The following is a 27,731-nucleotide window of genomic DNA, read 5'->3' on the forward strand; positions in this document are numbered from 1 at the left end:
CGCTCTACCAAATTGTTTTGCATTATTGGGGGGTCTGACATTATATGTTCTGTATTATTCCATTTTTTTTTTTGTGTTTTGTTTTGTGCTTTTACTATGGCTGTGTGTGTTGCCTATCTGTTATGAATTTGGGATTGCCACCCACCTAATTGCCCTTGAGAATAACACTTCTCCCATAAGTCAGTAAAACTAGCGCTCTCGCTAATCAGACTTCGTCTGTGTGGGAATTCTAGGGAGCCTATATATTCTATTCTTGTCCCCAATAAACCCGCTTCGTCGGTAATTTGGTGAGACCAATTCATTTTCAATATCGTCCCCAATAAACCCGTTTTGTCGGTAATTCGGGAGACCTATATATTCCAGTCTTGTCCCCAAGTCAGCCCGTTTGTCGGTACCTTGGGAGACCAAATACTCGTTCATTATCGTCCCCAATAAGCCCGTTTTGTCAGTAACTTGGGAGACCGGAGAATTCCCATTCCTAATTCCCCGCCGTAGCCCGCTGTGCCAGGGCGGGAGATCATTCATACGTCCTTTGGGGAAAATTCCAAATTCCCACAGCTCTGGGAAATTAATTCTGTGTGTTACTAGTGTCCTCTCCCACCTGCAAAATGTTGACACGGTCTCAGCAGAGTGAGGATTTCAAGTTCTTCATGTCCTCCGGGAAGGAACTCGGCCTTTCCGGGAGAAAACTAAGAGACTGGGTACAGGAGAGGATGGACGCCATACAAGCAGAGAAACAGGCCCAGGAGAGACGAGAAGAAGCAGAGAGACAGGCTCAGGAGAAACGAGAAGAAGCAGAGAGACAGGAACGAGAAGCAGAGAGGCAGGCTCAGGAGAAACGAGAAGAAGCAGACAGACAGGCTCAGGAGAAACGAGAAGAAGCAGACAGACAGGCTCAGGAGAAACGAGAAGAAGCAGACAGACAGGCTCAGGAGAGACGAGAAGAAGCCGCGAGACAGGAACGAGAAGCAGAGAGACAGGCTCAGGAGAGACGAGAAGAAGTAGAGAGACAGGCTCAAGAGAAACGAGAAGAAATGGAAAGGGAAGAAAGGGACAAGCAGCGTGCCCATGAACTCGCGATGCTGCAACGGAGTGGCCCTCTGCCTCCACCTACCACCCAGGGGATGAGTGCCTTCAGCCAGGCTCTCGCCTGCATGCCAAAGTGGACGGAGGCCGAGCCCGAGGTGTGGCTCGACAGCGCCGAGACAGTTTTAAAGGCCTGCCCCCTGAGTGCAGCCGAACTCTCCCTGGTGTTGGGCAAGCTCCTTGGAGGAAGGCCCTTGTTGCCTACAAAGCCCTCCGCCGGAGGAACAGGAAAAATTGGGAGGTCGTCCGCCAGACTATCGCGGGCGTGCGAAATAACCCCTGAACACTGGAGGAGGCACTGGGGAGGACAAGTGAAGGAAGTAAATCAGACCTGGGCAGACTGGGCCTACCAGTCCGAGCGCGCCCATGCCAAATGGTTCGAGTCCGTGGGGTTACGACCCTCAACGAGGCAATGGAACAGATGAAAATAGAACACTTCCTACTCTACGCCCCTCCAGCCCTCGCCACGCACGTCGCTGAGAAGGAGCCTACGACGTTGGTGGAATGCTGTCGCATCGCCGACTCCTGGGATACTCATCACCCCCAGGAGAGCTCCCTGCAGCACAAAATTACTCCACCCGCCTTCCTTTCGGGTGCCCCTCCGCCGAAGAATGGGTAATCGCAGAAACCCGCTGTGTGCGGGTTCTGTAAAAAGATCGGGCATTCCAAAGAGCAATGCCGAAGTAAACAACCAGAGCCTCTCTCTCCCGGACAACCCACTAATAAATCGCCTGCGCCCTCTGCCGGGGCAGTGCGAAGAGATTTCAGCCAAACCTTTTGCACGGCGTGCAAGGTTTTTGGCCACTCTCCCTCATGGGCAAAATGCCCTAGAAATAATAAGTCCGGTATCCTGCCGTCGCCCTGGCAGTAACGAATCCCGAGTCCTTAGGCCCTCCTGCCGAGGGTCCCATATATGTGGCACCTCCTCGAGGTAGATACTCAGCATACCAGGTCAAGGCATTTGACTACTCTGGCGCGCAAATTTCCCTCATAAGGAAAGACAAAGTTCCCTATGGAGCTATCATAGACCGACGCAAACTCGTCACAATTGAGGGCATCAACGAGTTTAAGATGATCCTCCCTATGGTCCAACTGAGGGTCACCCGACCCCACAGAGCCAGGACCCTTCGTCTCGCTGTAGCGAAACACATTCCAGGAGGCTATGACGTCCTCCTGGGCCAGGACTTTATGTCCCCTTCCAAACCACGACAATTCGGGGTCCAAATTCCCCAATTAATCCTCCAAATCCGAGTCCAGTGCCCGCCACGGCATCAGTGCCAGTGCCGTGGCCTCAGCCAGATCTCCCTTCAGGAGAATCTCGGCTATCAACTCCTCTGCCAGTGCCACTTGGGCGCACTGAGCAGTACCAATCTCTGTCCGTCCAGACAGACGAGACCACTACCACATCGCTACCAGCGCCAGTGCCAATGTCAGTGCCAGAGCACGCCCCTGATCCCCCTCCAAGGGATCCAACTCCAAACTCCCCCTCTTTGCCTGGCCTGGTGCCGCTGCCAGTGTCAGTAACAAGAGAGACGGGTTCTTCTGACCCCAGCGGAGGCTCACCCAAAGGCACGGATTCGCAACCCGGGCCTGAGCTGGTCACCACTGCATGCTAGTCAACCCCACCCCCTCTGGCCGTCCCCTCTCTCTCGCGCCCGCCGCAGATTCCTTCGCGAGTCATGATTCTGCCCAGCCTTCCTGGGCCGATGAACTCTGCAAACTGCGCCGGTTAATGTCCGAGATGGCGAACAAAATTCCTGTGTCAGTTGTCGCAGCAGCTGACCCAGATGGCACCCCTTGTCGCCCTTTGGCCTCGGGCCCTCCGATTCCCCGGCCAAGGACAACGGTCCAAGGAGGAGAGGTTCGCGGCGGAATTACCACGGGTGTGGGCGATCACAGGTAGTACACAACGAGCTCCCGAGCTCTTCTGGCCCCTGTGCAAACTTGGCATAGGGCCACCTCTTCATCTTTTGAACGTTTTGGCACCTTTCATCCAGGAGAGAATGTCAAGGCCTTCCGCTATCTTCTTCCTTTCCTTTGGAATTTCTATCCCTCATCCTTCTCTACCGATCTTTCCTTTACACTTTCCCTTAATTACCACTGCAAGCGGCAGTTAACATATGGGATATCATCCCCTTTAAAATGCATTAATCATTTTAACCTTGAAGCAGTAAGAAAGACAGAGTGGGAAGTGGCACACCCTTACGCCCGTCCCTTGGCACAAGGCATGCATGTCAGCTCTTCCTGAAGGGGTCACGCCCTTTGGGTTTCCTTTCCCAGCCCTTGGGCTGAGAGTTAGCTCTGACCGTCGTCTATTGGCGACGGACGTTAGATTAATAAATAAACAATAAATACCTCACTCTGTTATCCTTCGTTTTCTGCATATATTATTTACTCTTTCATTTAATCTTTTTCTCTATTTGTTAACGAATCTCGAGTCACAAGACTCCTGCCCTTGCGAGTTTTAACGTTACCCTTTTAATACCCGAGGCGTGTCCCGCCCCTCAGTAAGAAGTCATGTCCTTCGTTTGTCATTCAGTGTAGTTTTCTTTTATTTTTATTGAGTTATTTTTTTGTGGAGAATTTTATCTGTGTCCAGTTCCCCCTCATTTGTTTATCCTCCCATTTATACTTCGAGTGAGTAGCTATTTATGACTTACACTCGAGTTGTAGGCCGCGGACGTAAAAAATTTAGCGTTGTTTAAGTTAGCGAATTAAAACCCGCGGTCAGACTTCTGTCATCCCATTTTAGCGCTGGCTGGAGGAATTAGCTACTCGTCGAGCTTGTGAACAATTATTGTGTTTTGATTGAAAAGGAGAATTGAATTTTGTTATTACAATTTCTGGTAAAGGGGATATCATTTAAAACCAACGGTGTATTGCCACTCATACCGCCTCTTCAAGGTACAACTAATCGCATGCATGTAATTCCAGGATAGCAGTAAGAAGTTGGTTGATTTACATTTGTTTTCCTTTTACATCCTGCCTTGTAGGTTTTAGTTTTTTTGTTATTTTGTAACTTTGAAGTGTTCTTTGTTTATTTTCTTTTGAGCGCCTTATTACCCCAGTAAAGTAAAACGAGTAAAGAATGGGTAGAATCAGTACTTATGAAGTATTTCAGCAATAATTAATTTGCAAGTGAGGGCACCTTTTATTGTATATTCTAAATTGCACTCTGCACCTAAAGTAAACCTTCAGTTTGTTATTGATCAGTGTGGCAGCAGAGTTTTGCAAGTAAAGTAACAGTTATAGCAAAGCAGAAGACAGAGTAAAGTCGAACGTTTTCTTCGCTCATTTTTGCTGTTATCGATATTCACACCCGCTTAAAGGTGTGAATATCATCTTGGTAGGGGAGCTGTAAAGATTAGCACCAAAATACGCTATGAAAGCACCCGCCTTTCTGCTTTGCTTGGCCGATAGATAGGCCTCTGTCTATTTTGAACCTGTGAGAGGTAGTGAATTCTGGTTCGGGTTAGTTTCAACCAGTAGAAGTCGGGGTATTATGAGAGACGCTCAGAAGCTGTAATTTGCCTGGGGCAGTAAACTGGCTTGCGCCGTTTTCTTTGGTACAGAAGCGTGACCCGGCCAGGACATCGCCCCCCCGCTACTCCCGTCCAGAAGCAATAAAAGGTCAGGGCGAGAGAAGCTCGCTCTCACACACAGTCACTAGTTTAAGCCAAGAGGTCACGAGTGCAGACCTCGCCCCCCACCCTTCTTTCCCTCGTTGCCACGTGAAAGTTAACTGCCCTTTGCTCCGTACCCCCACCCACGTGGCAATCAAAGATCGCAAGTGGGGATTGCAAGTCCCAAAAGCGAGCGGAAACTCAACTGCAGCCTTTCATCATAACAAGGGCGCCCTTTTCCACCCCCAACCTACGACTTGAAAGCAGTTCCTTGGTGAGGGAGGCCCTTTGTCGACGCACACACGTGGACCCTGGCAGAAGACGCCGCTGGACGCCGACGTCAGCCTTACGCCTCTACAATGTGGTAAAGTACCTAGAACGAGTTGCTTAGTCACGTTATGTTTGCCCTTGTGTATTTATTAAACTTCTGGGCCTATAACTTGGTATTCCCTGAGTGCCAAGGAGACAGGAGACAATGCTGTGCAGGTTGAGGATTGGACATACAAGACTCACGCATGGGTTCTTGATGTCCCGTGAGAATCCTCCAATTTGTGAAGACTGTGCTGTACCCTGAGTGTGGGACATTTGCTGGTTGAATGTCCCACACTTAGGAATTTGAGACAGAGGTTCCTGTCTTGGGGACGAGATGAAGTTGATAATTTTAATCTTGCTACAATCCTTGGAAAGGATTGTAACACTCAACAATTGTATACTTTTATGTTGGGGCGGGCCTTCTGAAGAAAATTTAGCTTGTATATAGAATATATGAAGAAATTTATTTATATACGTATCATTTAGATACTTTTATATGAAATTTATTTTAAACTTATTTCTTTTTATTCACATATTTATATGCATACCTTTTAGATATTTTTATATGGATTTTTTTTTTTAAATTTAAATATTTATATACATAACTTTTAGATATTTTTATATGAAATTTATTGTAAACTTAATTTTTATATTTAAATTTGTTTCAGCGTCAATAACCTAGATGTTATGACCCCAGATTTAATAAACAAATCAATCAATCAATCCTTTTAGTTTATGTTTTTATATGTCCTGGTTATCTTGCAAGGCCATTTTAGAGTAAAGTAATAAATGAGGAGTCATAAGAACCACCTGCACCAGGAAACATATAAAAATATATATATGCATATATAATATATACATACATACATACATATACATATATATATATATATATATATATATGTGTGTACATGTATGTATATATATATATATATATAGATATAGATATACATATATATATATATATATATATATATATATATATATATATATATATATATATATATATATATATATATATATATATATATATATATATATATATATATATATATATATATATATATATATATATATGTATGTATATATATATATATATATATATATATATATATATATATATATATATATATATATATATATATATATATATATATATATATATATATATACACACAGCAATACCCCAATCTTACATGGTTTGAGTTGCACGAATTCACAGAACTGAACTTTTCATTGGAACGTAACTAATTGTCATACGTGATTTTTTCACAGACATGCAACATTTGCGATTCCTTGAGAAACCCTGCAAAAGTGTTTGTTTACATTTTCATGTAATTTACAAGTTTTCAAGCTTTTATGTGTAAATTAAATAACATTAATAAAAATAATAATTTTCTCTCCCCCCCTCTCTTTCTCTCTTACTGAGATGAAAGAATTTTTATGGTTTTTATGTTTTGTTGATAAATAAATAATTCATAATAATAAGTACTAACTTTCAAATATCAATAACATTAATAAGATTAAATAATAATAATAATAATAATAATAATAATAATAATAATAATAATAATAATAATAATAATCATGAGATGAAAGAATTTTTATGTTACATGTACAATTTGTTTTGTATGATAAATAAATAATTCACCTAATAATAAGTACTAACTTTCAAATATCAATAACATTAATAAGATTAAATAATAATAATAATAATAATAATAATAATAATAATAATAATAATAATAATAATAATAATAATTCTTACTGAGATGAAAGAATTTTTAACATGAATTTTATTTGTTTTGTATGATAAATAAATAATTCACCTAATAATAAGTACCTTTCAAATATCAATAACATTAATAAGATTAAATAATAATAATAATAATAATAATAATAATAATAATAATAATTAATTTTTACTGAGATGAAAAATTTTTAATACATTTACCGTTTATTTGTTTTGTATGATAAATAAATAATTCACCTAATAATAAGTACTAACTTTCAAATATCAATAAATAAGATTAAATAATAATAATATTAAATAATAATAATAATAATAATAATAATAATAATAATAATAATAATAAATAATTCACCTAATAATAAGTACTAACTTTCAAATATCAATAACATTAATAAGATTAAATAATTTAATAATAATAATAATAATAATAATAATAATAATAATAATAATAATAATAATAATTCTTACTGAGATGAAAGAATTTTTATGGTTACATGTACAGTACGTACGTTTATTTGTTTTGTATGATAAATAAATAATTCACCTAATAATAAGTACTAACTTTCAAATATCAATAACATTAATAAGATTAAATAATAATAATAATAATAATAATAATAATAATAATAATAATAATAATAATTCTTACTGAGATGAAAGAATTTTTATGGTTACATGTACAATGCAAATATTTGTTTTGTATGATAAATAAATAATTTACCTAATAATACGTACTAACTTTCAAATATTAATAAGATTAATAAGATTAAATAATAATAATAATAATAATAATAATAATAATAATAATAATATACTGTAATTACAATATTTCTGGGCTCGACCTGTGTCACCCGGTGAAATATCCTTTTAGCACATATTTCTAGGTATAAGTATTGCTAAATATACCAGAGAAAAAGCTAAACACAATGCCAGGGTTACGACCCCCAGATCGAACGCCATTATATGGTGTCGGTATACACAAAGGGTGAGTGGTTGCCACTACCACAGGCCTCCGCCCTATAGAGCTCTCCAATTCCAAAACCCCGAAAAGTGAGGAGCCGTTGCAAACCTCAACCTCTTCTCCCAGCCAACCACCACCCCGACCGCCATCTTGTAAACATTCCAAATTATCACGCCACGGGACACACCGTGTTTTTTCTTTGGTGCCTTGGATTTTTGCTTATTCATCATGTCATCCCTTCCCGAATTCCCACCAACTAAGTTGAGTATCATCTCTTTTGGTTTTTTCTTACAGAGGCATCTTATTTGACCATTAATATATTGTTTACCAGGTAAATAACGCTTCGCAGCCGGACGTGGCTGCGTCGGCCTCTGCCATGCTGGACCCTCAGTCTTCGCATGTTATTAGCAGAATGTTCCTGCTAGTTTTTATCCGTACTCCTTTCAATTTGGAGTTTTATTTATAGAAATCACCATTTCGCTGGTAGGAGGTTGGGAGCCCGTATTATGACTGATCTAGGCTAGAGATGGAGGTTTTTTCCCCTCCCTTTTCTGATCATAATTTCTCCCTTTTCCCTGGTTCCCTTCCTCTACCAGCGAGTTGGTACATTCTCCATGGTGGTACTGTTATGCTCATGATCATTTCTGATGTGTACGAAGATGGATGACATGTATATTCATGGATTAGTTTTATGTGTGATTCGACGTCAGGGTCGGCCATCTTGGGTTTCCCCCGCTTCCCGTATATCGGTGATTGTTTGGCCTTCTCTGCCACTGAGTCGTTTACATATTTATAATATATAATTTTATGTATATATGTTTTTTATATTTCACACATCGTTTGGTTAACTTTTTATTTTAGTACTCTTGAAGTCAGGTAGTTTTATTCGATTAGGTATTTTCTACCCTAGCCTACTCGGCCGTACCGTAATCGGTTTCGGAGAGTTAGGCTTCCAGAGGGTGTTACCCACCCGTCTGGTCGCCGTTTGCCAGGTTTTCGCCACTCTGCTACCTTTTCCCCTTATCGGCCGGTGTTTTGTTTGTTCGCTTTCCACAGTGTTAGCTGGAGCACCGAACACGGTCCCAGGGATGCTATCATGACTTTCGCTATGTTCAGTCTCCGCCTGGTTTGTCAGATCTCTCGTTGTTATTGTCCACGTTACCACTCCGGTGGGTATGATATTCGGTTAGTTGGCGCTTTCCACTATTTGGTTCCCGCCCTGTGCGTTGAGAGTTGAGCCACATGCGAACACTCCTCTCCGCCTCTTCCGCCGTCACCATAATGTGTGATATATCGAGATTTCCGTGACAATCAGAGCGGAGTACCATAGCATCAGAGTATCTTAGAGTACTTATGCTTACATAATTAGTAGTTGACCTTTCCATTGCATATCTTATGTTTATTTCTGCTGCCGGATTCATTTCCGGCGGGGTTTTATTAGATGAAACGCATGTTTCATCACCCATAAATCTGGGTATTAATTTTGTACTGCTGGATTTAATTCCGGCGGGTTTTGCCTGATGACAAGCATGTTCCATCACCCATATTAGGTTATGGTATCTTATTACCGCCGGACCTACTCCGGCGGGCCTTAACTTGACGTTACTCATGTATCGTCTTTCCACTTACAGATGGTACGCTGTCAGGAGCCAGGGTGCTCAGCAGTTCTTCAACAACCCTGTGGCCACAAGGTGTGCCGGTCACACTCCGGCTGCTCGGTCCGCGTTGGGGACTTGATCGTCTGGCACCTGGATGGCTGTGAAGTTTGCTACGCTCTGTACGAGCTAGTGGTGGATGAGTCAGTAAGCTTTAGAGACCACTAACCTTTAGTCTCCTTTTGACTTTAATGTCTTATATTGACATATACGGTAATTGGAGAATATTTTCAGTAATCCTACCCTTTCTTTCAGTCTGACCGTATTATCCGTGACTCTTCGCTGTCGACCCTGAAGATCTGGGTCGGCGGATTTGGGAGGAACGTTGCGTCGGGCAAGCCGTACGTCCTGTCAGAGGAGATATGCAATCTCCTCTACCCCGGAGCCCGGATCTCAGCCGCAGTGCCGGCGGAATTAGCCACCCCTATTATTGAATGGATCCGGGACAAGACGCAACCCTCCCAAGAAGACAACCTGTGCGGAGAGGTGGCAGAAGAGGTGGCGGCCATCAATATCCACCTCAAACCGATGAGCGTCGATTTGGACCACCAGGTAGAAGGTAAGGTGGTAAGTGAGGCAGGGGGAGAGAGTGTTGGTAGTCCCCTTTTTGGCTCTCCTTCTTCCTTTCAAGGTTTCCCAAACCAGCTATCCTTGAGGACAGGTCGAGGTCTGTTGTCCCCAAGGTGAAATCCTTGAAAAAGAAGGACTTACCTAAGTCCTCTAGACCTCAAAGGTCTAATCCGTCAGCTCCCTCAAGGTCGTCACTGGCTCTCAAACCAGTGGCGTCCTCTAGTAAGGCTACTCCCCCGCACAAGGGGTCGAGATCCAGGACATCCAAGGCTAATCCCCCACAGCCTAACTTTGACCCTGAGGCCTTTGCGGAACTTCTGATGCAGAAGTTAGACAAGAAGATTGAGGCTAGGATTCAAGACCTTTCCTCCCAGCTTGCTACAAGCTTGCAGACCTCTGGTCAGTCTGTGCAGTCATTGGCACAGAGGATGCAGACCCAGGAAAGCTTGCTCTCTGGGTTTATGCGATCCGGAGTAGCAGGGCAATCTTCGTTGTTCGGATGCCTCCAGACTGCCCCCCTTTGATAAGGGAAACCCGTGGCGGCTGGCTCTTCATGCTCCTCTACACAATGATACCCTGACCATCGAGGGCTTGGGAACTCGTCGGTTGGAGGAACTGGAGTTCTTTCCACCCGACCTGGTGCCTCCCTACCCAGGCTATGCCAGGCTGACAGAGGAAGCCTGGATCAGATCAGACAAGGTCCCGAAGGAGACAGTTATCTTCCCCAGGGACCAAGCCCAATCCACCTTGCTGCGCGCTCTCACTGACTGGGAGTGCGAGAATACCAAGCTTACCCCCTTTAAGGGGACTTTCACGATGTTCTCGGTAGGTGACTCCATCCCTACCCCCTGCACGACTAAGGTCGCAGTTCTGACTAGTCAGGCGGGAATCGAGGGTAAGCCGCTGCCTCAACTCCAGGAGACAGATCCCACCTCCCTCGTTTTCCCCGGGGATTCGGAATTTTGGTCGGGAGCTCCGGCCACGTTCACGGTGGGTAAACTCGATCCCGAGAGCGCCTCCACACTATTTAGTGAACAGCTTCCCAAGATTCCGGAGGCCCTTCTGAAGGCAGAGTTCGAGGCTAGGTGCAGGTTGAGTTGCTCCCTGCATTCTATCACTATTACGGAGGTAACAGCGTTAACTTACGCTGAAGAACCTCTATTCCAGGTCCTGACAAAATCCCTGTTAGCGGCATTCCAATCGGACCTGTATGACTTTGTAGTGGCGAGACTAAACTGCCGGAAACATATCTTTGCGGACGCCACTATCAGACACAAGCCCAATAGACTCATGAAGAGTTCTATCTGGGGTCCTAACATCTTCCCTGAGGATGAGGTCGACAATGTTCTGGCGGAGGCAACCAGAGCAAATCAAAGTCCTTGCTCCCGCTGGGGTCTCCCCTTTAAAAGGAAGACCACCGAGACCTCCGGACCTCAAGCCAGGGAAAGGAAAAGGTTCAGGAGGTACAGAAAACCCCAGACCCAAACTATGCTCCAAGCTGTACTGGTCTCTCAGATCGGACAGCCTTCAACTTCCAAAGCCCAGCCTCAGCAACAGTTTGTTCTGATGCAGCCGGCTCAGCAAACCCTTGTTCTGCCAACCTTCGTAGCGTCCCCAGCTTTCAACATTTCGTTTGAAAGCCAAGGGGCGTTTCGAGGCTTTAACAGACATGCAAGGGGAAGCAGAGCCAGACCCGCCTTCAGAGGTAGAACTGCATCACGACCTCTTTCACATGGAAGAGGAGGCTGAGGAGGTAGAGGAAGTAAGCCCTCTTCCGTTCAACGAGTCTCCTCAGGTGGGCGGGAGGATACATCTCTTCCGGGACCGTTGGACCTTCAGTCCGTGGGCCCACAGCATAGTTTCAAAGGGTCTGGGATGGAGCTGGAGCAGAGGACCTCCTCCGCCAGTCAGATTCCATCAGTCTCCATCCAAAGACCTTCTGGACTTTGTAAAAGACCTTCTTCAAAAGAAGGCAATAAAGAGAGTGAGACACCTGAAATTTCAAGGCCGGCTGTTCAGTGTTCCGAAGAAAGACTCAATCCAGCAAAGAGTAATTCTAGACTTGTCTCGTCTCAACTTATACATTCAATGTGACAAGTTTCGCATGCTTACAATCTTGCAGGTGCGGACCCTACTTCCCTGTGGGGCTGTCACCACCTCTATAGATCTTTCAGACTCTTATTATCACGTCCCGATTGCGAGAAACTTCTCTCCTTACCTAGGATTCAGACTAGGGAAACAAGCATACTCGTTCAGAGTCATGCCATTCGGGCTCAACATAGCGCCCAGAATTTTCACCAAACTGGCAGAAACAGTAGTCCAACAACTACGGGCCCAAGGGATTATGTTAGCTGCTTACCTGGATGATTGGATAATTTGGGCATCCAACGCCAAGGAATGTCGGAAAGCAACATTCATAGTGATCAGCTTCCTGGAATCCTTAGGTTTTCAAATAAACAGGAAGAAATCCCGCCTAGTTCCGGAGGCTCAGTTTCAACGGTTAGGAATCCAATGGGATCTGGACACACACAAACTGTCACTTCCGCCAGCCAAAAGGAGGGAAATAGCCAAAGCTACCAGGCAGTTCCTCAAAAACAAGAAAGCCTCTCGTCATACCCAGGAAAGAGTCCTGGGTTCTCTTCAGTTCGCATCAGTGACAGATTTGCTGCTGAAAGCCAAACTGAAGGATATAAACAGAGTATGGCGGAGACGAGCCAACAGCAGATACAGAGACAGGATGTCTCTAATTCCGCCGGTGTTGAGGAAGAGGCTTCGACCATGGTCAACGGTCAAAAGTTTGTCAAGGTCAGTGCCTCTCCAATTTCCCCCTCCATCATTAGTGATCCATACGGATGCTTCCCTGAGCGGGTGGGGAGGATATTCTCAACACAAGAAAGTTTAAGGAACGTGGTCAACTATGTTCCGCCAGTTCCATATCAACATTCTAGAAGCAATGGCAGTATTTCTAACTCTAAAGAAACTTCGTCCAACCAGGCAGATTCATATCAGACTGGTACTGGACAGTGCAGTACATTGCATAAACAGAGGGGGCTCCAGGTCGAGCCGGATCAATCAGGTAATGATCGCAATCTTCTCTCTGGCAAGGAAACATCGTTGGCACCTGTCAGCTACTCATCTGGCAGGTGTCCGGAACGTCATTGCAGATTCACTGTCCAGGACAACTCCGCTGGAGTCGGAATGGTCATTGGACAAAGCATCATTCGAGTGGATTTGTCTTCAGGTACCAGGTCTCCAGGTGGACCTGTTTGCCACAGAGAGCAACCACAAGCTTCCGTGTTACGTTGCTCCCAATCTAGACCCTCTAGCTCACTCCACAGATGCGATGTCAATAGACTGGAACAGGTGGCAAAGGATCTATCTGTTTCCACCAATAAACCTATTAATGAAAGTTTTACACAAACTCAGATCATTCAAAGGTCAAGTAGCACTTGTGGCACACAACTGGCCGAGAGCAATGGGTTTCCTCTTCTTTTAGAGCTGAAACTCCGGCGCATACAAATCCCGTCCAAGGTTGACACAAATAGTACAAACTCGGACTGTGTCAGCTTCCTCAAGAATTCTGAATGCCCTGGCTTTATGGACTTCATGAAGTTTGCAGCTCAGAAAGACGCTAACATTGATCCTATTAATACACTGTTCATAGAATCAGACAAGAGGGAATCTACCCTCAGACAATATGACTCAGCAGTTAAAAAGTTAGCATTATTTCTGAGGGAATCTGAAGCTCAGGAAATGACCACGAACCTTGCAATCTCTTTCTTCAGGTCATTATTTGAGAAAGGACTGGCCTCTAGTACTATTACTACAGCAAAATCTGCTTTAAGAAAAATATTTTTACATGGCTTCAATATTAACCTTACAGACTCATATTTTTCGTCAATTCCTAAAGCATGTGCTCGTCTTAGACCAGCAACCCGTCCCCACACGGTTTCCTGGTTCTTAAATGACGTACTTAAATTAGCATCAGACACTGATAATGAACTTTGTTCATACTCAAGTCTGTTAAGGAAAACGTTATTTCTAATTAGCCTAGCCTCAGGTGCCAGAATTTCTGAACTGTCGGCTCTCTCTAGAGATCCGAACCATGTTGATTTCCTCCCGTCAGGAGAAGTTCTGTTGTCTCCGGATCTCAAGTTTCTAGCTAAGAATGAAGATCCACAAAACAGATGGTCCCCTTGGAAGGTTATTCCCCTTCCACAGGATCTGTCCTTATGTCCAGTTAACACTTTAAAAGCCTATTTAAATAGAACTTCTAATAGAAAGTCTGGCCTCTTTTTGTTAGGGAAAATGGAGGAACCATTTCTTTAAAGGCCATCAGGCAACAAATACTGTATTTCATAAAGTAAGCAAACCCGGATTCAGTACCTAGGGTACATGATATTTGGGCAGTGGCCACCTCCACTAATTATTTCCATAATAGGAAATTTGATGACCTTAAAGAATACACGGGCTGGAAATCACCAACAGTGTTCAAACGCCACTATCTTAAATCTCTAGAGGCTCTTAAATACTCCACAGTGGCTGCAGGAAGTATTGTTCCTCCTGCCCTAGACTAGCTTATGTAACCTTAGTTTATCCTGTCCTTTATTCCTCTCTCGCCTGCCTGCCTGTTTACTTGCCTTCTAGCCTTTAGGTCACTCCTTCACAGCCTGACCATTTTTTGCATATCTTGTTGTACCTTTTGTTGTTAGCCTTAAGTGTCTTGGTGTAATTATTTTTGTCTGTGTGCCCTATATTGTTAATCATGTTTTATTATTAATGCTTTGGGTTATTAAAACACAGTAATTTTCTTATAGTTTTATTTAGCTCCATTAAGGTAATTCTTAGAGGGCTCCACCAAGCTTTTGTATGGCTGATTCTCTGTTATAATTTCACCAGGTGACACAGGTCGAGGCCCAGAAAAGGGATTTTGACAAAGGAAAAATCTATTTCTGGGAAGACCTGTGTCTGATGACCCATCACTGTATCTCCTTTCCCCTGGGTGGCATACCAAGCTTGGGGGTGCTAACTTGGGATGTTTACAAGATGGCGGTCGGGGTGGTGGTTGGCTGGGAGAAGAGGTTGAGGTTTGCAACGGCTCCTCACTTTTCGGGGTTTTGGAATTGGAGAGCTCTATAGGGTGGAGGCCTGTGATAGTGGCAACCACTCACCCTTTGTGTATACCGACACCATATAATGGCTTCGATCCAGGGGTCGTAACCCTGGCATTGTGTTTAGCTTTTTCTCTGGTATATTTAGCAATACTTATACCTAGAAATATGTGCTAAAGGATATTTCACCGGTGACGAGGTCTTCCCCAGAAATAGATTTTTCCTTTGTCAAAATCCCTTTATACATTTCTATAGTAAATTATGTGATATTTTAAACAAACAAATATAATTTCCTGAACTTTTGTGAATCCTCCAAATACAAACATCAATCATTGCCCACAATGTGTCAAAAGAATTTCTACGTACTACCTCTCTCTCTCTCTCTCTCTCTCTCTCTCTCTCTCTCTCTCTCTCTCTCTCTCTTTTTCCTTTTCCCTTCATAAATCATGAATTTCCATCTTTTGATATCTAACGTAAGAATAACTCTCTCTCTCTCTCTCCATAATAATTGATAAATAATTTCACTCTCTTAAGTAAGGACAACCAATGCTCTCTCTCTCTCTCTCACTCTCATTCGTAGTTAGTGCTCACACATTTTTACAACTTATTATTTCTCTGTATGTCTTTACCTGTACAGTAGATAGTTTAAGTTGATCTAATTTTACCTGTACAATCTAAGAACTGTAAATGCGCTAGTGTGACAAATACGTTCTAAAACATAGAGGCATAATAACTAAGAGTTGTATTTGTCCAAATACAAAACACTGTTCGTTCACGAAAAAGCATTTCACAACAAAGAGAAAGAGATGTAGAATAAAGTTCTTAAAAACGAGGTTGAGAAGACTTCTAAAAATAGATCGGTCTGAGGGGGAGAGAAAGTAATTCTCTTCCAACTCTCTATTTTTATGTCAACCATTCATTTCTTTTTTTATGGGTGATATATTAAGCTAATTTTAAATAAATTTACAGTAATTTAATTTCATTTAAAAGTTAGGTTAATACTTTGGGAGCATGATTAGGGTCATACTTAGTGTTTAAACTCTAAAAATACGCATTTATTAGCATTTTTAGAGACCGTGCCAAACTTACACGAAAAATTCGCCTTGTGTAAGGGGTTCTGGAACCTAAACTTGTGTAAGTTCGGGTACACAGTAGGCTATATACACCCCTGAAATGCTTATAACTGCCTATTTTAACAGTTCATCACCAAACTTGACAGTTCAAGCAAAAGTACCTCAAACTGTCATCCCAGAACTCACTAATATTTCAAAGTTATATTGCAAAATTAACTACCAGCCTACAACTGTTACTCTTAAGCATCCCCTATCATTCAGACAAGCATGCTGTAATACACTGGGCATACACTTTACGTATTTTGATAACTTCCTGTGTTGTAAGATGATTTTGAAATATTTACTGTACAGGTATGTATTGTAGGACAGTACTACTGTATAGAGCACATCTAAAATATGTGGGTAGTTTAGAATGACGGGACACGTGCCTCCAAGCAGAATGCTAGGTTTGTTATGTCCTGTTAGTATTTTTGTGATTACATACAAATACATTTATAATAAAAAAAATTATTTACTTCAGTAAGTTCTTGGTTTACATCATTTTGTGGTTAGTCCACACCATCTCCCATAAATTTATTTAAAAATTCCTGTGCCATCATTCTCTCTCTCTCTCTCTCTCTCAGTATACAATGAGAAAACACTGCAAAATATCTATAACAGGTTATTTCATTTTCAAAATCCATTTATACTGTGCTGATCTAATCACCATAAAAATATTTAAAATCCGAATTTCACATGTAAACATAAAACAACATGAAAATAAACAAGTCCAGCAAATTCATGACAGATCGACGAAGGTGATGTTGCCATATTTTTTGCTTTGTCTGATTTATTGTACCATATTTCATTACAAGTTTAGCTGATGATGATTATCACACATATTATAACAGCACACAAGAGAATATTTTATCACTGTTGACGTTTCATCTCTAATCATTGTAAAAGTATTTAAAATCCAAATTTCATGCGTAGGCAACACTCAACATTCCTACTATCCTCACAGCCACTGTAAAGTCTCGTCACCAGCAAGTTACTGTGATCCGATGTTAACACTAAAGATCTCTCTCTCTCTCTCTCTCTCTCTCTCTCTCTCTCTCTCTCTCTCTCTCTCTCTCTCTCTCTCTCTCTCAGATAAGAGAAAGATTTATTTTTTTATGCATGTATGGTTATTTTGTACAGTATAGTTTTACAGATAAACGTGATGTTACCTTGTCATTCATTTTTTCATATTTTCCATGCATAATTTCTGTACAAGTTTTTGCATTTCAATAAAAGCAGACTGGAAAATAAAATTAAAATAATTAGCAAATATTTCAGATACTGTGCAGTATGCTCTATCATCCAAAAGCACTTTCCAGTACAGTAATAGAGTACAAATACATCTTACATTACCCTTAAGAGAGAGAGAGAGAGAGAGAGAGAGAGAGAGAGAGAGAGAGAGAGAGAGAGAGAGAGAGAGAGAGAGAGAGAGAGAGAGAGAGAGAGAGAGAGACAGACACACACACACACATTGTAAACTTAAGCTCATTCTGGTGGCCCCTATCACTCCGGGGTGGGGCCCAAAATAAGCTTAACAAGTTTACGATTTGTATTAAAGATTTATTTAATTTGTATTACTGTAAACATTTTGTAGATATTTTGATGTGTTGAGAGAGAGAGAGAGAGAGAGAGAGAGAGAGAGAGAGAGAGAGAGAGAGAGAGAGAGAGAGAGAGAGAGAGAGAGACGTAAACTTGTTAAGCTCATTCTGGGGCCCACCTGTCATTCCAGGGTGGGCCCCAGAATGAGCTTAACAAGTTTACAATTTGTATTACAGATTTATTTAATTTGTATTAAACATTTTATACATATTTTGCTGTGTTTGCATTAATATAACATTTGAAAATGAGTAAATCATTTATCATAAAAATGTATTTAGTCATGAAAATAAAATGAAAATACAGTAATTAGTGAATATTACTCTATGAAAAATTTGCTAATTAGTGAAAATTCCCCGAGACAAGTGAATAATGTGTTCCACAAAAATTAAACAAAAATGAAACGCGTAAATGTGAAACCAGTAAAAACGGGCGGCACTGTATCACATATTCGCGGGGGATGCGTCCCACACCCCCCGGGGAATAGGTCAAATCCGTGAATGCTTACAACGCCCGTCTAAAAATGCTTATACCTGTCTACCATGAAGGGTCAAACACCAAAGTATGCCTAAAAACACCAGCCTACATCAAATATACATTAAACTATTACCTTATTACTGTATTAATCTTTGAAATGATACTATTCATATAATTTCCAAGCCATCTTAAACATTTTATCGGTACATTTATACGTACGTACTGTATGGCTTACAGCTGTAGGTGAAAATAATCCAGTCCCCCCTACGTATTCAGCCACGCACATTTTCTTTCATACATTTACAAGCTGTTACATTTTCTTTTCGGGGGGAACATTGGTATTTATGTTTACGTAATTCACAAAAAGAGAGACAAAAAAATAAACAAAATTTATGCACATTTTAAAAAATTTAATACTACTTATATATTAAGATTACTACATACGTAAATCATACAGGTACTCACCAGCGATGAATGTTGATTAAAGATGATGATGATGAATTAGCTGTGCAGTGCGATGAATGACGATGAAGATATGACTGCACAGCAAAGCAGAGGAGTTACAACTCATCTGAGGGTGCCTCTTCACCTTCAGGAGGTGCTTCAGGAGGCACTTCTGCAGTTGATTTGGGAGCACGACTTCAGGCGGTTGGGGAGGCACTTCTTCAGGCGATTCGAGAGGCACTAATTTAGGCGACTGGGGAGGCACTTCTTCATGCGATTCGAGGGGCACTACTTTGGGTGATTTGGGAGGCTTTGGAGGGGCCTTTTCATCTGTAGCTCATACTCATGAGACTTGGTGTATCTCCACCTCTTTCTTCTTGATATATCTCACTGTGCTCTCATTAACACTGAAATGGCGGCAACCGCAGCAAAACTTTTGCCCTCCTTTAACCTGTCAAGAAGTTTCACCTTCTCCTCAAGTTTCATAATAGTTTTTTAGACTCTTTGACAGAAGGCTTTGAAGGAGCAGGGCATATTTTAGGGCCGAATACCGCTGATGCACAAAGATAAAAATCCAAATGGACAGACGATGGTTTCACACAGTAAGAAGATGCTGCGAACTACAGTACAGTACGCACAACTGAGGAGGATGCCGTGGAGCGGTCTCCCAGAATTCCGTGTTCGCGAGTTGGTTGTGAATGTTCAGCCAATCAGCGCCAAGTGAACAGCCAATGAGCGCCAAGGAAAATGAATGGTGCTTCTGGATTGGCTGCTTTGCAGATGACAGCCAATAGTGTGTCGAGTATCACTGATCCTGGGTACACGGCGTCCAGCATTGCAATTTCTTTATATTTGCAGAGAGGTGGCTTGGGTGAAGCACTTTTAAGAAAAAAAATATATGTTATTGAAATTTTGCTGTTTACGTTAATATATTACAGTACTGTAATATTTGAAAATTAGTAAATCGTTTTTCAACTTACAAAATGTACATACAGTAGTCATTAATATATACTTAGTACATACATGAAAATGCTACCTACTGCAGATGTAAACATACATACCCTGCAGTATTCCTGTTGTCTTACGTATTTTAGATATGCTCTATGTACTACCCGTAGTACTGTACTGTACTACATATCCTAAAACACTTTTTGTATGTAATATTTAAAAATCATCCTACAACAAAACATTTTATAAAATGTACGTACTGCATGCGCAGAAGATCAGTGTTAGTATATGTACGTGTAACCAGTAGTACCATGTGTATACTGTAGCGGCAAATTATCGGCAAATGACCCAATATAACCCGTTTTATTGCTATCTCACGTTTGTGTGTTTTGTGTGTACAGTACTAGGGCCTAAAAATATTTTTTGAAATCGTGCATTAAGATGTCCTCTGAATGCTCTGCTTCTTCTAAGGCCTTTGGCCAATAGCCTACAATTACTGTAATGACTGATCAGAAGAAAGTATTGTAGACATGATTGTTTTGTTAAGAGAGGCAAAAGACATGGACCTACAACAGAAACTACAAATCATCCAAAGAATCGAGGCAGAATGGTCTATGGCACATATTATGAACGAGTACAGCATTGCAAGGTCAACCTTGCACGATATCAAGACTTCCCAGGACAAGCTGAAGAGGTATGTGACACACTTTGGGAAGACATCCATGAGTCAGGTGAGCAAGGTCATGCTAAAAGACCCACATGAGGACATTACACAGCTGACCTCGAACTGGCGTCATCAGCTTATGCTGGTTGGCAGGCACGGAGGGGTAGGTAGGAATCTGACTTCTTTAAAACTTTATTTGTTTTACACTTTTTCACGTTTATGTTTTGCCACATGTTATTAAAGGATATTACTGTAAAAGTGAGAGAGAGAGAGAGAGAGAGAGAGAGAGAGAGAGAGAGAGAGAGAGAGAGAGAGAGAGAGAGAGAGAGAGAGAGAGAAAACAACTGACACCGTACATTAAAGCCTATAACACACACATGCACAAATATACACTCCTTTATTTTAACTGTATCTTCTCATTTTTTTATTTTCATGTTTTATTATAACTTCCCCTGCGTAAAATTATGATAAACAATAAAATCACAACACAATCGACATTTCTGTGTGTGTGGGTGTGTGTGTGTATAAGACATGTCCATACAAAAACACAAAATCCTGCTTTTGGTTGAGGGAAGGGAGAAGAGTTATAAATACCTCAACATGTTGGCAAATAACTATGACAAAATTCATGACGAAATTCGCATTATAAATATTTTTAATTAATATTTTATTGTGGGGGTGTCATGACCCAAGCGGGAACTGCGCCACACATTGACATAACATGTCACCATATTGTTAAATTTATATATATATATATAACAAAATTTTTTTTGAAATTCTCATATATATACTGGCAACTTCACCTATTTAATCCACAAAACAGCAGGTTTCAAAGTTAGGGAAACTGGTGCTGGTTTTCCTTTCCAAGAAGCTTTAGAAACATGAATGTAAACATGATATTTGGGAAGAAATGTAATATCAACTGGCAAAAAATATTCTTATCTGTACTGTTGTGATACTTATGATAATCATATTAGAGTAAGCTAAAAAATAGAGAAGAGCTAAATGGTGCCATCAACTCAGATGAAATGCCACTTGTAGATGTCAGTGCACACACACACACACAAACATTCATACATACATGTAAAGCTTCCGTGATATTACACAGTGAAATGAAAATAATTAACCTTAATTAAACTGAAAATGATTAACTACTTTTAAGTAGTGCTCTTCAAATGAGTTTTCTTTGGGTATATCATGACAGTGCAATGGTTGTTTATAAGCATACTGAGTGTTTGTGGTTATGCAGCACTCACAGGATAGGGGAGTAAGGATATGGATTTTCTGTTTTATAGCCATGAGTTTTCTCCTTGATCTTAACCGATTTTGGCCTTATATGAACGAGCCTTGGCTCTATTAATCCAGACACCAGGATTAAAGGATGTGGGTTCAATTTCTGCTACCAGACACCAGAATTACTTCATATTTCGTGCATTTAGAGCTAAGGTTTTGTAGTGACAAGCATGTCCAAAAAGTGTGAAGAATTTGAGAAGTTGAGAGGGCACTGTGGCTATTACAACTACATAAGTATCTGGTAAAAAGGCTCTGAGTCATCTACTAACTGATATCTTAACGTGGGAACAGCCCATTTAATTTGAGCTGGTTCTAAGGTTCGTCTCAGTGAGGCAAGAAGTAGTTGAATACATTCTCAGCAGGAAAAAGCAAGTCCTCCCTTCCAGACATTCAGCAAGGATCAGTGGAGATTCTCACTATGCGAGAGCTCTAATAATACACCTGTTCATGACAAGTCTCAGGAACCTAGGAGGCAGGTGCCTTTATACAGGCAGGAAATGTCTGGAGGCTTACGCCTTTTCTCACATTTTGTTTGATCAGGGAGCTCTTGAGCTAGGTCCATGTTTTCTGGATTGCTTGGAGTTTCTCTGAGGAACCATTAGGAGTCCTCCAGCATGGATGAAGCTTCTTCAGCTACCACATTTTCACAGATTTTACAGGGACATTCAGAGGCAGACATTATACAGTAAGGCTTCACAGACAGAGGTTTTTCAGCAGAGGCTGCAAAATTTATATTCAGACCTCTGTAACCATCAACCACAATGACATTATTCTTCTTTTAGTAATGAACCCATTAAGGACTATAGATCAGCTCTGCTTAAGCCTTATCTTCAAGCATAATGGACTTGATTGATCAACATTGTAATTTAACATCCCCTTATGAAAAAAGGATAAAATCTTCTCTAATCTTACACTGAAGTTGGTCTCTTTCATGGCATTGGCATTAATGCAGGCCAGCACATGGAGACCCAAACTCCAAGCAACCAAAACCAATCCAAAGATCACTTCGCCATCCTATCCCTTGCTCTTAATGCTATGGCAAAATGAACCCTCCTTTGTCCAGTTGTAGCAGTTCACACTCCCATGTGGGATCTAGCCTTTATTTTCAAGTCTTTAGTATCTCCTTGTGAATTTTTGGATCACAACTTCTTCTCTAACCTCACAATAAAGATGGACTTTTCCATGGTATTGGCCCAATGCAGGTCAGCAAAGTCCATGCTCTCACTAGTACTAAAGATAATGAAGGCCAAACCTCCAAGCAACCATGACCAATCAACAGATGCCTTTACTATCCCATCCATTGCTCCTCATGCTAAGGTAGAAGAAGCCTTCCTTTGTCAAGTCAGAGTAGTTCGCACTTACTTTCATGGAACCAAGTGCTCAAGTAGTCTCTCAGTATAGGGTATAATATGAAGCAAGTCACAAAGAACTCGACTTTCTTTGACTCTGACACATGGAATCAGAGCTCTCTCTTCATCTTTACTTTTAAAGAGAATTTTGGATGTTAATTCTGTTCTAATGGCTGGCACTTGAAAGTTTCTGACTAATTTTTTAAGATTCTACCTTGGTGAAATAAGCTGAGTGTATTTGGATTCCTCATCAACATTTTCTTCATCTTCCAACATTCTCATCACACTATCCTGATGATATATAAACTTTCTCGTCATTTACCGCTACATAAAACATATTTAGTACCTGTTAAGCTTTTGACTTCCAGTTAACCAAATATTTATAATTTTTCTTTTCTGTTAGAGTCTTGGGTTCAGTTCCTTTCTCACACTAAGAGCTCTTGCTCAGATCCTACGTTTCATATTTTCCCAGCCTGGAGCACTAGCAGCTCATCTCCTCCCTCCTTGGTTGCTATTAGGGCTATTTTACAGATAAGAGGTTGGTGGTGAAACAAATTATTTTTTCAACAAAAAGCCATTGCTTAAAAGTAAAGCCACGATCCTCCTAATCCTGTTTTCTTGCAACTCCATTAGACTAAAGACAAAAGACAATTAGCTACTGGGCCGCAGGAATTCTAATGCCAGTGCACTGAATGACCAGCCACTAGCGATCTTTTTACATGCTTTTGTTTAACCTGACTTCTGCATCCACCCATCTGTTTGGGCCAAATCTTGCAACTCAATTTCTACCTGTTCCCTTCGTCTGATGGACTTGAAATTTTGAATGGTTACTCATTCCCGTGACAATACAAACATGATCAGTAGGCCAGCAGTGACCTCTAGAGACCCTACAGTGACCTCTCCCAGTATCAGGATTTGTATGAAAATCTTCAGATTTTTCATACCTTCTCTGACTCGGTAGAGTAGGTCAACTCTACAGATTTTTCAAAACTTCTTTGGCTCAACAGGATAACACATTCAGTTTCCTGTTAACTACAACCATAATTCGACTACAATTTCTATCAAAGCTAAAAGTATAAAATAAAAATATCTAAAACATTTTTAAATACGCTTTATTAAAATGCACTAAAAGTAAAAATATAATTTTCTGAGACACACAGGATTTTTTTACAATTAATCATGTCTGCAAAAATAAAGAGGATCGTGAAACATGGAAGGAAATGCTACAAGAAATGCTTCTTTTCTTGTAGCATTTCCTTCCACGCTTGGCACCCACGCTTTTATTTTTGTAGACATGATTAATTGTAAGAAAATCCTGGTGTCTCAAAAACAATTTTTTTATTTTACTTTTAGTGCATTTTATTAAAAGTGTGTTTAAAATTTTTTTAAATTTTTTATATTTGCCTCGAAATTAGACTGTGAACCATAAAATGGTATATACCATGAAGTTCTTCTTTGGAGGGTGGGTAGAGCTTTTTCAGCACCGCACGCTGTTGGCCCAGCGTTCAACTCTCCAAGCCGCCAATGAAGAATTAGAGGACCTTATTTCTGGTGATAGAAATTCATTCCTCATCATAATGTGGTTTGGATCCCACAATAAGCTGTAGGTCCCGTTGCTAGGTAACCAGTTGGCTCTTAGCCATGTAAAAATAAACCTAATCCTTCGGGCCAGCCCTCTCTAGGAGAGCTGTTAACCCGCTCAGTGGTCTGGTTAAACTAAGATATACTTACTTACTTATATACCATGAGTAATGAGTTTATATAAAAATCCATTTCATTTTCCAAAAGTTGATTATTTCTATTATACTCTCTACGATAGGAAGCTGCTACAAACACATGCTGAAAATTTTACATCTTGGGTGACAAAACCATAACTACAATGAGAAGGGTGAGAGAGTAATGAATGATACAGACCCACTTGAGGTATAGATATCTCCTCTTGAATCTCAAATAGAAACAGTACTGTCTTCTCATATAAATCTTGGGAGGTCAGGCCTTTCAGATGCTGATGATTCTGCTACAGTCGGGCAATACTATACATTTTCATACACACTATTTCTAAGTAATACTTTATGAAGTATTGCTTATTCTAATCAAGCAACGAAGCATTTAATACAGTCAACCAATAAATTAAGAATTTGTAATGCTTATAAATTTGTTCTAAGGGTGGTCTCTGATGATTACTACAATCTTTCACATTATTTGGTCTTCTAATAAAAATGACTTAAATATTGCCATTCTGGTGTGTTTGTAAAACTCATGTTAGTATACTTCAACTACAAACACACCATCAAACCTTAGGTTTCAATAAGAGTGAGATACTTACTTCCTGTGCTCTTTTCACGGTCTAACAAGAGTTTGAAATCTCTTAATTCAATCAGAAAATCTCTATCTAAGTCCGAGTCATCAACACCTTCTGGGCCATGGCTGATTCCAGATGCCAAGAGGGAAGATGCACTTGTCCAGGTTGTCATCATCAACAAGGCGCATGACAGAGAAATCTTCGAATGTGAGGTAATTAAGCTTTCTTTTACTTGTCTCAAATCGGTTGTTGATTATAAACACAATAGCAGCATACTTCCTGAAAAGAGATAAATGGGATTTTGAGTTATTATCTGGATTAAAACAGGAAACATTATTAGTTCCAGCTAAGTTGACATTTGAAAGTTGACTGCATAGATACAAGAAACTGGAAAATCTACAATACAGCGGCACTGTAACCTCAACAGACCTCAAATTTTCGGATGTGTCAGGGTTTGGAAAACCTTCATAATAACCCAGTAAATGAGCTAGACACAGAAGATCCTGGAACAAGCATGACTGATACTTACCTGTCTAACCTTGTAATCGAGTCTCCCTGGATTCCAGGGTAATTAACCTATCATGCCCCCCTCTGTGCCTTTCTCCTACTCACTTGAACAATTAGTGTGTTTGTCTGGCTTACAAAGAGGCTGCGTGTCACATGGTAATGCAATCTTTTATGTTTATCACAAAAGGCTGCATAGCAACATGGCAAGACTTAGCATAGCAAAAGAGTGGTTTTTCTACTGGTACTGCACATGAAAGTTCTGTAATCAAATATAGCCAAGTTCTTATTAATAATGAATATCATGCTCACTCACTCAATGCTACTGTATATGTATATATGTACTGTACCTATTTATAAGTATATGTAAATATGTATGTGTGTATACATACATACATACATATATATATATATATATATATATATATATATATATATATATATATATATACATATATATATATATATATATATATATATATATATATATATATATATATATATATATATATATATATATATATATAATCATAATTCATTGATTTTAACGTAAATTTTCACTTTCTTTAAAAGTCCCATGAAGCTGGTGTTGGGCTCTTTTTGGCTTCCCCTCATAAGGTGTTAGCATATATAGTATAGTAATATTTCACTCATTTCTATTTTTTCTTTCATATCCAACGAGCAGAGTGTTGTTCTGCAGTCTTTTGCTGGTTCGCTTGTTCCCCATTGTTCGCCCGTCTTCCCGATCTGACACGAGGTCCTGCCTGTTCTAGCGAAAGGATTGTTTTTTGGCTCCACTGAGAGGAGATCTCACCACCCCTTCTATTTTTGTGCAATCGCTGTCTGCAACATTATCAATGGTCTCTGCTTTTCTTCGGGTCGTGTCCCAAGAGTATCGTAAGCATGCTCCTACGAACAGTATCCTGTGCTGAGCTGCAGTGTTGAGGTCTGCCTTATGCCCTCTTACCTCAAGTTGTGCTGTGGGGTCAACCTGTTTGCCCACCTGAGAGTGCTTGGCGACGTTGTCTCCTGGAGTCGTCAGGAGGCCCTCTGACTTCAAAGAAGGGTGAGGGTTACCCGCTTAATTCTTTGCTATTTATTATATTACTATCAATACTCCCCATAGTGGATTGTTGGGTCATCGCCAGAACCATTGTCATCTCGTCGCCCCCCTTGTTATTTTTTCTGAGTGTTTTTTATGTGAAACCCCTCCCTCAAGGACAGATTTACTTAGCCAAATAAGCTTTTTAATGTTCATATATTTTCTTCAGTGAAACGGTGATGGTTTCCTTGTTATTGTTTACCATATATTGGAAATATTAGTTTTAAGGATATTTTTTCTCTCTTATGCCTCTTACTGTCCTGTGATAGTTGAAACTCCGATTTAGTACAAGTGTTGTTTTCTACCTCCTACTAGTTCTTTCTCTTATTCTACTGGACATGATAGTTAGCTTGGAGAATGGTGGTAGTAACTGAGGTTTTGTTTGCAAGTGAGTTTTCCAGTCCCTAGATCAGTTTCTGGGGGACGTTATTTGTAATATTTAAGTTTACTTATTTGTTACTTATTGTTAATAAATTAATAATTTTTTTATTCTTGGTTTGTTTTCCCTCTCCTGAGTCTCTTTAATGCTTGAGATCTGTGTTATTTTTGTCCAGAATCTTTGTCTATTTTGCCAACTGATTCTGGGAGAAGTGAATCTGTATAATATAAATAAAGATTTGCTGTGGCTCTTGCATTAAAAAAGGAGCTCATAATGATATATATATATTTCAAAAAAATATAATATGCTACAATCTTATAAGATACATAGTGTGATGAAAGAATTTTTGGAGCGATGAGTGAACTAGGGCAGAGAGGTTTGATGCAAGATTGCTGAAACAGTGCATATTTTGATTCCTCAGCTCTCTGCGCGAGAAGCTCAGCAATATTGGAGATCAGGTGATCTCCCAAGCGCTATGTATGTTCGTGAG

The 27,731-nt window shown here is 40.6% G+C and overlaps 1 protein-coding gene across 1 annotated transcript in view; it reads right to left on the minus strand.

Annotated features, from left to right (window-relative positions):
- Positions 1-27,731, minus strand: part of Fibp (acidic fibroblast growth factor intracellular-binding protein) — a 657,671-nt gene that overhangs the window by 315,681 nt on the left and 314,259 nt on the right. Inside the window, 3 exon segments of the mRNA XM_067115847.1 lie at positions 25,277-25,443; positions 25,445-25,535; positions 26,991-27,003. Of these exon segments, the coding sequence (XP_066971948.1) occupies positions 25,277-25,443; positions 25,445-25,535; positions 26,991-27,003 (271 nt within the window).

Source organism: Macrobrachium rosenbergii, chromosome 14 (genome assembly GCF_040412425.1).
Source record: "Macrobrachium rosenbergii isolate ZJJX-2024 chromosome 14, ASM4041242v1, whole genome shotgun sequence".
Taxonomy (NCBI): Eukaryota; Metazoa; Arthropoda; class Malacostraca; order Decapoda; family Palaemonidae; genus Macrobrachium; species Macrobrachium rosenbergii.